The 11,586-nt window shown below is 54.2% G+C and overlaps 1 protein-coding gene across 1 annotated transcript in view; it reads right to left on the bottom strand.

Annotated features, from left to right (window-relative positions):
* Nucleotides 1-1,182: 1,182 nt before the first annotated feature.
* The window catches only part of SDHB (succinate dehydrogenase complex iron sulfur subunit B), a 30,221-nt gene continuing 19,817 nt past the window's right edge, over nucleotides 1,183-11,586 (bottom strand). Inside the window, exons 4-8 of the mRNA XM_047726059.1 lie at nucleotides 9,050-9,186; nucleotides 8,316-8,432; nucleotides 5,530-5,631; nucleotides 3,979-4,101; nucleotides 1,183-1,413 (exon numbers count right to left, since the gene is read on the bottom strand). Of these exons, the coding sequence (XP_047582015.1) occupies nucleotides 1,336-1,413; nucleotides 3,979-4,101; nucleotides 5,530-5,631; nucleotides 8,316-8,432; nucleotides 9,050-9,186 (557 nt within the window). The 3' untranslated portion in view covers nucleotides 1,183-1,335. The remainder of the gene's footprint in view (nucleotides 1,414-3,978; nucleotides 4,102-5,529; nucleotides 5,632-8,315; nucleotides 8,433-9,049; nucleotides 9,187-11,586) is intronic.

Genomic DNA, 11,586 nt, shown 5'->3' with positions numbered 1-11,586 from the left:
ACAGAGGTCCGGACGGGCGGGGGCGGCTACACAATGATGTGAATGTACGTTCTGCCGCTAACAGGGCACTTAACGATGGCTAAGGATGTACATTTGTTACATGGATGTGACTGCAGTAAAGGAGGAAAAATGGGAAGCGGACAGGTTAGATCACACCCCGCTTTTTTCCCCCAAGATTTTATTTTAAGATTTTATTGAGAGAGACGGAGTGCATGTGCCAGGGGTGGGGGGGAGGCGGGTGTGGGGGAGGGAGAGAATCCCAAGCAGATGCCACACTCAGCCCGACACCGGGCTCGATCTCACGACTCTGCGATCATGACCTGAGTTCCACGCGTAACTGAGCCACCCAGTTGCCCCATATCACACCCTGATTTGGAAGGGAAAGCTTTGTGTGTGCCCATTTGTCATGACCTAAAGGTCTGGGAGGAAATACAACCATCAGCGGGGGTGGGTGGGCTGCTCGGAGGGCCTTTCACTTCTGCCCTGATGCACTTTCGCGCTGTCTGGCTTTTAGTGAGCGTTGCGGCCTCGGTGGTAAAGCCAAGCGCTGGGAACCCGAGCTTGCCGGGAGAGGCCCCTGGAGGTCAGCTGTGGAACTCAAGGTCACAGCTGACCTGGTCACGCTCCGTGTTGGGAGGCAGCCAACCTCGCATCGGTAATTCTTTTTTTTTTTTAAAGATTTTATTTATTTATTTGACAGAGAGAAATCACAAGTAGGCAGAGAGGCAGGCAGAGAGAGAGGAGGAAGCAGGCTCCCTGCTGAGCAGAAAGCCGGATGTGGGGCTCAAACCCAGGACCTGGGATCATGGCCTGAGCCGAAGGCAGCGGCTTAACCCACTGAGCCACCCAGGCGCCCCTCGCATGGGTAATTCTAATCCCGGAGTCTGCATAAGGACCAGAGCCAACAGTGAGCGTGCAGGAAAGTCTGTTCCCACAGACATGGGTGAGGCGGCCAGTCACCACCCTCCCCGTACGGACGGACACACGGCGAGACTAGAGGAGGAACCCACCCAAGGGTGTGGAGTGGGTAAGGGGCAAAGGGAACCCCTGCACATTCCCCTGTGCACACAGGCCCCGCCCACCCCCCAGGGGCTCAGCGCAGGAGCCGGCCCCTCTCTGAGGACAGGGACTCCTCCTGGCACCCGTGCATTCCTCTTCAGGGAGTAAAAGGAACAGGCTTGCTTTTTTGTTAATAAAGTAGAATAACATTTATTTATTTCTTAAAATCTTTATTATACATGCTGTATTCATGGAAAACCAAGACCTCTGAAGGGACTCAGACTGGAGATACAGCACGTCAAGCCGAGCTGGCTGTCGTGCTGAGTGTGGGAACAGTTACACGGACGCCGTCTTCCCCTTATAGGTGGCCATCATTTTCTTGATTTCAGCAATAGCTTTGCCTGGATTCAGCCCCTTGAGAAAAGAGAAGAGAATTGATATCACCAGGTCTGCGAGGCTGAATGAAGAACCCGGCGCCTTGGGCAAACCCCCCAGTGGGACAGGGACAAAGCAAGGTGGATTCAAACCGCACCCTTCCAAAGCCAGGGGGTCGGGCTCAGGGCTCTCCCGCCTCCACCTGCACTGGCCTCCTGGCGGTGAGAGCCTTGCCCAGGGCCGACCCCGCCGCCCCCCCCCCCCCCCCCACACATCCAGGAGAGGGCGGCTCTTCCACGGCCATGGCCAGTGTCCCAAGCAGCCAGCTGCCCTTGGATCCTTACACATTCCCCAGGGCACACACGCGCCCTCCTGGGTGACCCAAGCCTCGTGGGTGGCCCCTCCCAAGCGCCAACGGCAGTCTGGCCCGCACTGGTTCTGCAGGAGGCACCACAATGAAACCCTGCACAGACCTGCCGACCGCCTACAGGTAGGGAGACACGTGAAGATGTGAAAAACGAGACAAGGGCTCCTCTGAGGTTAGAAGAGAGTGCCACGTTCTAGCAGGACAGCTCTAATCCTGACACTTAAGTGTGTGGGAAGAGGCCCAGAAGACGGCTCGTGAACACCCGAGCAGGAAGCAAAGTCTGTCGCCTCTAACACCCAGGAACTGGCCAAGGACATGTGGCCATGCCCTCTGAGGGGCAAGAAATTCAGGGCCGATTTGTATGCACACACATCGTCAACAAGCACGCAGAGAAGACTGAGCAAGGAGGGGACATTTGTAACAACTTTCTCCCTGGTGCCAAGTGCCCAGCTCTGCCTGAGACCAAGCCAGCTCGGCCCCCTGGTCTTGCCCAGATTTCCCCCCAGGCCTGGCCCTGGGGACCCCCTGCCCACAGACTCCCCAGGGCCTGATGCTCTATGGTCAGGCCTAGCCCCCCATCCTGGGCTATGCGACTGTTGCTGTGTGCCCTGCGGTCCCCACACAAGGCCACCGCCCCCTTCTGCCCGCTGTGGTGTGGTCCTGCGCACCAGGATGCCTTCCACGGAGACCCGCAGGCTGATGTGGACTCCGTGACCTGGAGGCTCCAGACGGTGGGGAGCTTTCGTACGCCATCTACTCTCCCTCACTCCCGGCACAGTCTACAGTGGTGACGGCCTCATCCCACCCAGCTGGGAAGCTTTTGTCTGTGCAACTCAACGGCCAAAAAAAGCACTTTTGTGGTAGGAAAAAAAAGTGCATGGAAAGGAGGAAAAAAGAAAAAGAAACAAGAGATCTTCAGAGAGAAAGGGAGAGAGGACACTCTTCAAAGACGGATACAGAATGGTCTCCCAAGTAAATTAAGGGGAAAAGGCAGTGTGAGATGGAACAGGAGCGGCGTGTTTGTGCACAGCATGGAAACTGCAAGGGCCTCCGTGGCGCCCCTGCCCACCCCCGTTTACTGTAGGACCTGGGGGGTCTGTGCCCACCAGCACACCTGGGGCAGCAGGAAGAACAGGGTCAGGGAGTCTGGGGGGCTTTCCCGGCCCTGCCCCAACAGTGACCTCAGCAAGTGGCTGGCAGCCCACCCCCCGTGCCCGGGGCTCAGCGTCCCCAGCTGGGGAAGGGACCCTTCCAGCTCACACAACCCGGGCCTCGTCTAGTACCTCAGGTCACGGAGGGCCTCTGTTCCTGTCTGCTGCGAAGGCACCTGCCCGGGAACGCACCTCCGGAGCCCAGACGGGGCTCCCGTGTGCGGGCCCAGCTACTAACGGCTCACGCGTGCCAGGCTGGAGCCTGTGCTCTCCCTCACCGGGGGGCCCCCCAGGCCCCACTGCTGGCCGGACAGGAGAAGCACCGTGAGATGGGGGCCCTGGAAACAGTCTCCAGGCAAAAAAGGAGGGAATTACCTAGTCTCATTTCCTGTTTAAGCTATGCTATCTCCCCCCACCTCCTTTTTAAAAACTCCCAACTGGGTACCCTGGAGTTTCCCATCTTGCTGCCTGTTCCCTCGCTGCCTCTCTCAGGGACCCTGCTCTGCCCAGTCTCTGCTCAAAGGGCAGCCGTGTCCTGAGCCTCGTGGCCCTGGGCGCTCCCTGCCCACTGAGCAGACCAGGGTCGGCACCTGAGCGGAGGCCACAGCGGGCCATCCTGCTGGCATGCAGGCCCCACAGGCAGGCTGAGAGATGGGCAGTGGCGGGAGCCAAAGGTCAAGGGGAACGCAAGAAGGGGGAGGATAAGCAGGACTGGGGAAAGTGTGGAGAGGAGCCCTGACCGAGGAACACCGGGGACAAAGGGGCTCCTGTGAGAGCACAGCATGTTGGCAACAGCGTTGCAAGTGGAGACCCTGCGACACGGAGCAGGGATCTAGTCCCCACAGCTACCCGCCTTCTGCCACCTCTCGAGGCTCCTACTGAGTCAGGGAGAGCGAGGACAGGTTCCTGCTTGTGGATTCCTGGGGCATTCTGACTCCCCTAGGCCCGTGTGTGCCCCGCAAGGAAACCTTTCTCTGGAGGGGAGGGCCCGAGCCAGTCTGGTCCTCACAGCTCAGCCCGTCTGGGGGGACATGGTTCTCCAGCCCCTCTCCCGGAGCCCTGCAGGCAGGGCTGGGGCCCGTGTACCTTGGGGCAGGTCCTGGTGCAGTTCATGATGGTGTGACAGCGGTACAGGGAAAACGGGTCCTGTAGCTTGGCCAGGCGCTCCTCCGTGAAGTCGTCCCTCGAGTCAATCATCCAGCGGTAGGCCTGGGGAGCCGGGGGCCGATGAGCCATGCGGCATCCCAACCGGCCCGCTCAGAGCCCCGGGGGAGCAGCAGAAAGGGAGTCCCTTGGCTGAGAGGCCTGTCTCTGCTCTGTGGTTCCTGCCATCTGTCAGGGAGAGTCCCTCCTCGAGAACTGCTCTCTACTACGATGCCCCCCCACTCAGGGCACAGCACCCCGGGTACCCTGGTGCTTCATCACATGTCATCAGGCATCGTCTCATTATCTCAAGGTGCTCACTGGCTTCCTGCCCGGATTCTGAGTGCGGGAAGGCAGGGACGGTGTCACATGACTCTGTCTTCACAGCACCAACCTAGGTCTTCTAGTAGACCCATGACTTAGATCTGTCAGGAGACCGTATGTCTCCTGGATGGACTCTTGGTCTATCTGCCCCGGGGCCTGGCTTGCAACGGCCGAAGGCAGCCTGGGCTGCTCACGCAGTGAAGCGGGGGCTGCTCGTTCCCCAGCAACTCACTGCGCGGGGGGGGGCAGAGGCCCACCGTGCATGCGCTTCATTATTCAATGTTTTGCGTGGACGGAAATCAATACTGCTAATACAGTCACACAACTTGTAACTTCCCTTTTTGTGGGAGGATGAGAAATGAGAACTTGCTTTTTGGAACTGGGAATCTGTGAAAAACACTGACCACAGACTGCAAAAGCACAGCTTTCTGGGAACGAAGGCAAAGTTTCTCTGCAGTGAACTATACACGTTCGCACGTGCACGGAAAAGCAGTGCTGCCTTCTTGCCAAATAACCCCGAAGCCCAGGACTCCAGGCTTTCATTAGCCTGGAAACCAGTTCCAGCCATAGAGCTGGGAAGCCGCCCCTCCAAGAAATGTCTCTCCCCCGCTTGCATGTCAGACACCCCCGTCCGAGGGTGCTGGGTGACCCCCCGACAGATGTGGTCTGCGGGGGGCGGTGGGCGAGTGGGTAGACAAGAGCCAGCTGCACAGGGGATACGTTTAAATACCTGCAAGGCCTATTTTATCAAAAAGCACGCCAGCACCCTTTGGGGTGGCCCGCAGCACACAGAATGAGGTATTTTGCAGGCGAAGATTTACTGAAAGCCAAGTGAAGACAGTCCTGGTTGTACTGGATGCCCGCTGGAACGCCTGGTTTCCAACAACATACTGTCCTCTTGGACTTCATTTTTTTTTTTTTTTTTTTTTTTTTTTAAGATTTATTTATTGGGGGTGGATGGAGAGGGAGGGAGAGAACACACAGGAGGGGCAGAGGGAGAGAAGCAGACTCCACCCCCTGCGTGGAGCCCGACGCAGGGCTGGCTCTCGGGACCCTGAGGTCAGGACCTGAGCTGAAGCCGAGAGTCAGCCACTCTGGCGACTGCGCCAGCCAGACGCCCGGGGCCGCCTCGGCGTCAAGTCCCCGTAGGGTAGCGAGGGAGCGCCTTACCTGCATGAGAACCGCAGGTCCCAGGTACTTGTCTCCGTTCCACCAGTAGCTGGGGCAGCTCGTGCTGCAGCAGGCACAGAGGATGCACTCGTACAGCCCGTCCTGCGTGCGGGGGAAGGGCAGTCAGGATGCGCACGGCTCCAGGTGACAGATCGTGATGCTGGGGTCGAGGTGCGAACAAAGCACCCACCTGTCTGAGTTTCCCTGGCAAAGTCTTAGGGGTGGCTTGCGGAGATTATCAAGTTCATGGAAAATGTCTTGGAACTGAAATATACATGTCTGCTGGGTTAGAACCCAGAGCTGGCACTTACCCTCTAATAAACACTAACCTCTCAATCGTCTAAAAAAAACCATGAAAAACCAACCAACCCACCCCAAATACCCTGCCACCGAGAATGCTCGCTAGGAGCAATGAAGAAGGACCTGCGTACTGGGCCACTGAGGAGTCTACCCTGGTCTCTGCCCGGGCTGGCAACGGGGACGATATCTTACATAAGCCCCCTGTGCCATACTCACTTTCCCTCATTTGATCATCCCAACAACCCTATGCTACGGCGTGAGGACTACTGGAGTCGCAGACAGGTTAGGTCATTGGTCCAGGGTCACACAGCTGCAAGCACCCAGGTTTGCAGGATGGGACCCAGGCGGTCCGACTCTGGAATACCTCCTTGCACTTGAACCCCGCCATGCTGACTCAATTTGTCCAGCCAGTTCTAAAAAAACAGACTTTCTAATTTTGTGAAAACCAGAAACTGATTAAAAGCAGCAAGACAGAGGAGCACAGTGACCTCTGACTGTAACAGATGACACAGAGTTGACAGTCATGACTGTAACCACGAGTCTTTAACAAAATCTCTGTTCTGTTCAGAGAGCACGTGGGAGCGCACACTTCCCCACTGGTCTAGAAAGCACAGGGTGCCAGGCTTAAGAGCCTTCAAGATAGTCATGTTCTTTGGTCCACTTACAGAAAAACCTATTAACAAGAAAAGGAACTCACATTTTTGGCCAGAACTTGAAAGATCAAGATGTTTATCCAGCCTTATTCGTAACAGTGAGCAACTGGAGAGAATTTCATTGTGCAACAGTAGGTGGACGTTATGTAATGCACAGTGCATTCAACTGAAGTAGCAGAAAGCAATGTTTGGGCAAATGCTTATGAAGAATTCGTAAGAACATGGGAAAATGCTCACAGTGACAAAAGTGAAGGCAGGACACAAAGGCATATTTACATTCGATCCCATCTACAGAAAAATGTAATGTAGCATATAAAAGAAAAAAACAAAAGTAGTTGTCCATGGACATTATCTTTGGGTGCTGGAATATTACAGATTATTTATATTTAAAAATAGTTACTTGTGGGGCGCCTGGGTGGCTCAGTGGGTTAAGCCGCTGCCTTCGGCTCAGGTCATGATCTCAGGGTCCTGAGATCGAGCCCCGCATCGGGCTCTCTGCTCGGCAGGGAGCCTGCTTCCTCCTCTCTCTCTGCCTGCCTCTCTGCCTACTTGTGATTTCTCTCTGTCAAATAAATAAATAAAATCTTAAAAAAAAAAAAAAAAGCTATGCTCAGCATACTCATTTAAAGAAGTGAAAAATGCTTAACAAATATTTAAAGGTGTAAACTTGGATCATGTAGAAAACGCGCTCAGGGAGACTTTTCGCGCCTTAGTACCGTACACCCAGCAGGCGGTTCCTAGCTGGGGTTGCCTACCGGAGGAATGCAGGAGGGTGAGGTGGCCCAGAGAGACCAGTTCCAAGCCAGCCCTGTGCAGTCACACCCTCTGTGTGAGTCAGGATTGCCAGGCAGAGCGCTGTCCTGAGGACAAGGGACTCCCGACACAGGAGAAAGCTGCCTGTGCCGCACCGCTCTACCCAGAGCGCCGGGCACTCACACGAGGACTGTCCTGTCTTAATTCCATAGGGAAGAGGAGAGGGCCTCAACCATCTGACGTCTAGAAGGTACAGGGCGTTTACTCATCCACGTGCCTAACACGTACCGGTAAGTAACCCGTGCCAGGGCCTCGGGACTCAGGAAGGAGTAAGACCCCGCCGCCACCCCGGAGGAACGCGGGACGCGCAGACATGCTGTCCCCTTGGCCCCGTGCAGTCACACTGTCCATACTGCTGGGACCCATCTGTTGGGTCTCCCTCCCACCGCTCCCTCCCCACAAGGACACTGGAAGTGCCAGGACTGCAGGTGCAAACCAGAGGCTTCTCCAGAGGAGGGCCAGAGAATCGGACAAAAAACCTGAGAATGTTCACTGTAAGACGTCCCAGCCTGGACACCGGAGCGCCAAGAGAGTGACAGGCCGTCACCGCCCCACCCAGCAATCCCCCAGACACTTGGCATTAGGAAAGAACGGAAAGGTTCCAGTGCCCGACTGGCGGCCACCTGTAACACAGGCTGGGAGCACGACTGCCAGGGGCCGGCACATGTCTGACGTGGCCACTCTGTTAAAGAGCAGCTCTGACAGAGCTGTTGCCTTGGCAAGACCCAATCATTTGCATACAGGTTTCCCCTGAAACAACCATCCTGCAACATGTAATCATCTGCCCTTCCAGTCAGGGCAGCCGTGTGCCGGATCCCTGGTCCACTGGGGGCCCTTGTGGGATCACATGACCCCCCCCCGGCCCTGAGAGGACAGTGTCTCCTCAGACAGATGCTCTTGCAGTTCCTTTCCAGAACACACTCCATAAATGGTCTGCAGCGTCCCGTGCTGCTACTCCCCACCCCATCACCCCAAGCCACGCTTCCTAGCAAGGCAAGACAATAAATGGGGATTAATGACCAGTTTCTCACGATCTTCTATGGACTGTAGATACTGCTGCTTGCCCTCCTGGGACTCGTCCTTCTTCTTCAAATAAGGCTCGATGGATTTGTACTGAGCGTAGAAGTTGCTCAGGTCCTAAGGTTAAGAGGAAGACGACAAAAAGAAGGGTCAGAGTCTACTATCACTCCCCAGCTTTCGTATTCACCCTGTTTCTGGGACGCGGCCCATTTCCCCATCCCACACCAGCAGAGGTCTGACTCTCTGCCCCTGGCGTGGACCCACGCGAAGATGACAGGAGGAGAAACAGTCACAGGCGTTATTCGCTTCTGGGCAATCTCTCCTCCACCCACTCGGGAAACCTTGCAATCCCACAGCCCTGTTGGGGAAGGTGCTCACACATGGGGAGGCAGAGACTCAAGTACGTGTAACAACTGGTGCCTTCCCCCGCTGGTATTTTCCACATGAATTCTTTGTGTTAACAGCCAAATTCTTGATTCCAGGACTGTTCCAGCTCTAAAATCCTATGCCTTGTTATTCCCCAACAATCCTCTCCAATGAGAGGCTGGAGAATCTTCTAGGCCTGTTTATCTTGTACCATTCAAATTCCTTCGTGAAACTCCGGAGGAAAGCCTGCCCTAGAGAATGGTAACACATCTCTCCCTCACGCACACCTCTTCCCTTCTCCCCTCAAAATAAAAAATGGGGTGGGGAGAGTGGGGGAGAGAGTGGGATGGGGGGAGGCAGAAACTCACAGGAACAAGGTCCTTTATCACATACATATGTGGAAGAGGGTAGATTTTTGAGACTTTGCTGAGGTTGGTGTCGATCCTTCGGGTGCAAGCCAGAGTGTTGCCTCCGTTGATGTTCATGGCGCAAGAGCCACAGATGCCTGAGGAGAGAGAACGCATTTAGCACTTCCTCACCCAGGGCCCATCAGTCCAGCTTCAAACTCCTTTTCTGGAGTGTCGTTCCCCTACTATCAGGAGCAGTGGCCGAGGAGCCCCGTGGCGTTTTCCTTCTCCATCTTACCGCTTGGAATACAGATCTAATGACTGTAGCTCCAAATGCCATTTTGTGACCAGGAGGCAACCCATCAGTGGAATCACTGGAGACAGAAGGGGCCTGGGGCACTGTGGGCATCACGGACTTCCCACACCAGTCCTCATGCATTTTCGGAAATAAATCAGCACCCCAACCCCTTTTTAAAAAGCCCCTGTTATTGGTCCTCAAACTGTGACAGGCTGGACCCACAAGGAAATTGACCCTGTGCTGGTCATCTTCCAGCTGAGGCCTGGACACAGATAACCCACACACAACCCTTACGCTATCGTCCCCACTGAACTAGCAGCACAGTGGCTGCCCTGGGGACACGACACCCACATAGACCGCCTGAACACTGCCTTGCCAGGGAGAAGAATGAACTCACGTGTAAGAAAAGCAAACCAAGCAAAAATAAGGTGCTGACCAAGGACCCTGAAAATGACACTTTCCTTGCCGTGTATGGGAAGTTCCTCGGTATTTCAGAGTTTAAAGAGGACCAAGCAATCTGAACCCACTTTTCTGAAGCTGTTTTTTCAGAAATGTGATTACTTGTGAGACCTGCACTGGGCTGTCACTTTAGGAAGACCACCCCTCTTCTTCTGTAAATCTTTTTTTTTTTTTTTTTCCTTTTAAAGATTTTACTTATTTGAGAGAGAGAGAGAGGGAGAGCACAGAGGGAGAATGAGAAGCAGATGCCCCGCTGAGCAGGAAGCCCCGATGTGGGGTTCGATCCCAGGACCCTAAGATTGTGACCTGAACTGGCAGACGCTTAACCGACTGAGCCACCCAGGAGCCCTCCTATAAATCTTAGTATAAGCGTGTAAGAGACAACAAAGACCCATCATAAGCAAATACTCCTAAAGTTTCCCAGGAGACTGAATGCTATCAAAATATTTACATGTGCCCAGAATCCAACCAGAGAAGTATGCTCTTGTAAGAAATCAAATACAATTTAAAAAATAAATCCAGTGAGGGGCGCCTGGGTGGCTCAGTGGGTTAAAGCCTCTGCCTTCGGCTCCGGTCATGATCCCAGGGTCCTGGGATCGAGCCCCACCTTGGGCTCTCTGCTCAGCAGGGAGCCTGCTTCCTCTCTCTCTGCCTGCCTCTCTGTCTACTTATGATCTCAATCTGTCAAATAAATAAATAAAATCTTAAAAAAAAAAAAAAAATAAATCCAGTGAGTCTTCTCCGAAAAAGGCTCCCTGGAAATTCTCTTAACAGTCAACGAGGGAATAAAAAGGAGCGGCAATCAGTATCATTCTGCCTAATACTTTTTTGTCCAGATGGGTCACATCCTATGTTCTCGGCTCTGAAAAAGTCTTATGGGGAAAGGTTACTGAAAAGCATCTCTATTTCCTACGTTGCCAGGACGTACATGGGAAGGCTGGTATTTAATTACAGCAGAGCGTCCCCTAACAGCAGGACTCAGCACGACTATCATACTATCTGTCAGCGTTTGGTACACTAACTCCCATCTTCTACAATTAGCTGAATCAAAGCAGATGTCTTAGCAGGACTGAAATACTTGAAATGTATAGCAGAACACAGACAAAAAGTGACGGGCCAAGAGCTATAGTGATTTTTCCCTTTCTGGAAGGTCCCTTCAGGAAGAAGCTCCCCACTGGTCGTGGCTCAAGCGACCCTGTTTGGGTTTGATCCCAGGTTTTCCAAGCCTGGAGAGCCAGCAGAGTGTACCGCCTGAGCGCAATTCCGGAATCTGACAACTCTGGCTGACTCCTGGCTCCTCACTATCTGCGTGTTTTTTGGAGTCCCTTAACCTCCCTGGGCCTAAATGCTAATAGTGCCGGTCTAGCCCGGTCCAGTGCACAGAACAGAGCCTGCTACACTGACGGGGCTCTACGGCCGTCAGGACCGGTCAGCCCTTGTGCTATCCCTGTGATTGCTGCTATGTCCGAGCACAGCTGAAGGATTATTTACGAGTTTTCTTAAAATCACCTCATTTTTACTTAAACTTATATTAAAAAACTAGATCACTGTTCCATGGTCATTAGTAATTATATTTTTCTAACACGTCACCTAAATACGCAGCTATTACCAGGAAAAACGCAGGTCTGAACTCAGCTCCTGTGGCGCCAGCAGCACACCGTGGGAAACCGTTCCCACCCAGAACGGTCCTCCTGAGCAGCTGCTCTATACACATGGAACACGTAATGCTGGGAGCCTGTGGGGGTGCACTGTACCCCAATTAAAAACTCTCCACTGCCTCCTCCCACCCCCCCTCCCGTGA

Source organism: Lutra lutra, chromosome 4, assembly GCF_902655055.1.
Source record: "Lutra lutra chromosome 4, mLutLut1.2, whole genome shotgun sequence".
In the NCBI taxonomy this organism is placed as follows: Eukaryota; Metazoa; Chordata; class Mammalia; order Carnivora; family Mustelidae; genus Lutra; species Lutra lutra.
This window is presented reverse-complemented; position numbering and strand designations above follow the sequence as displayed.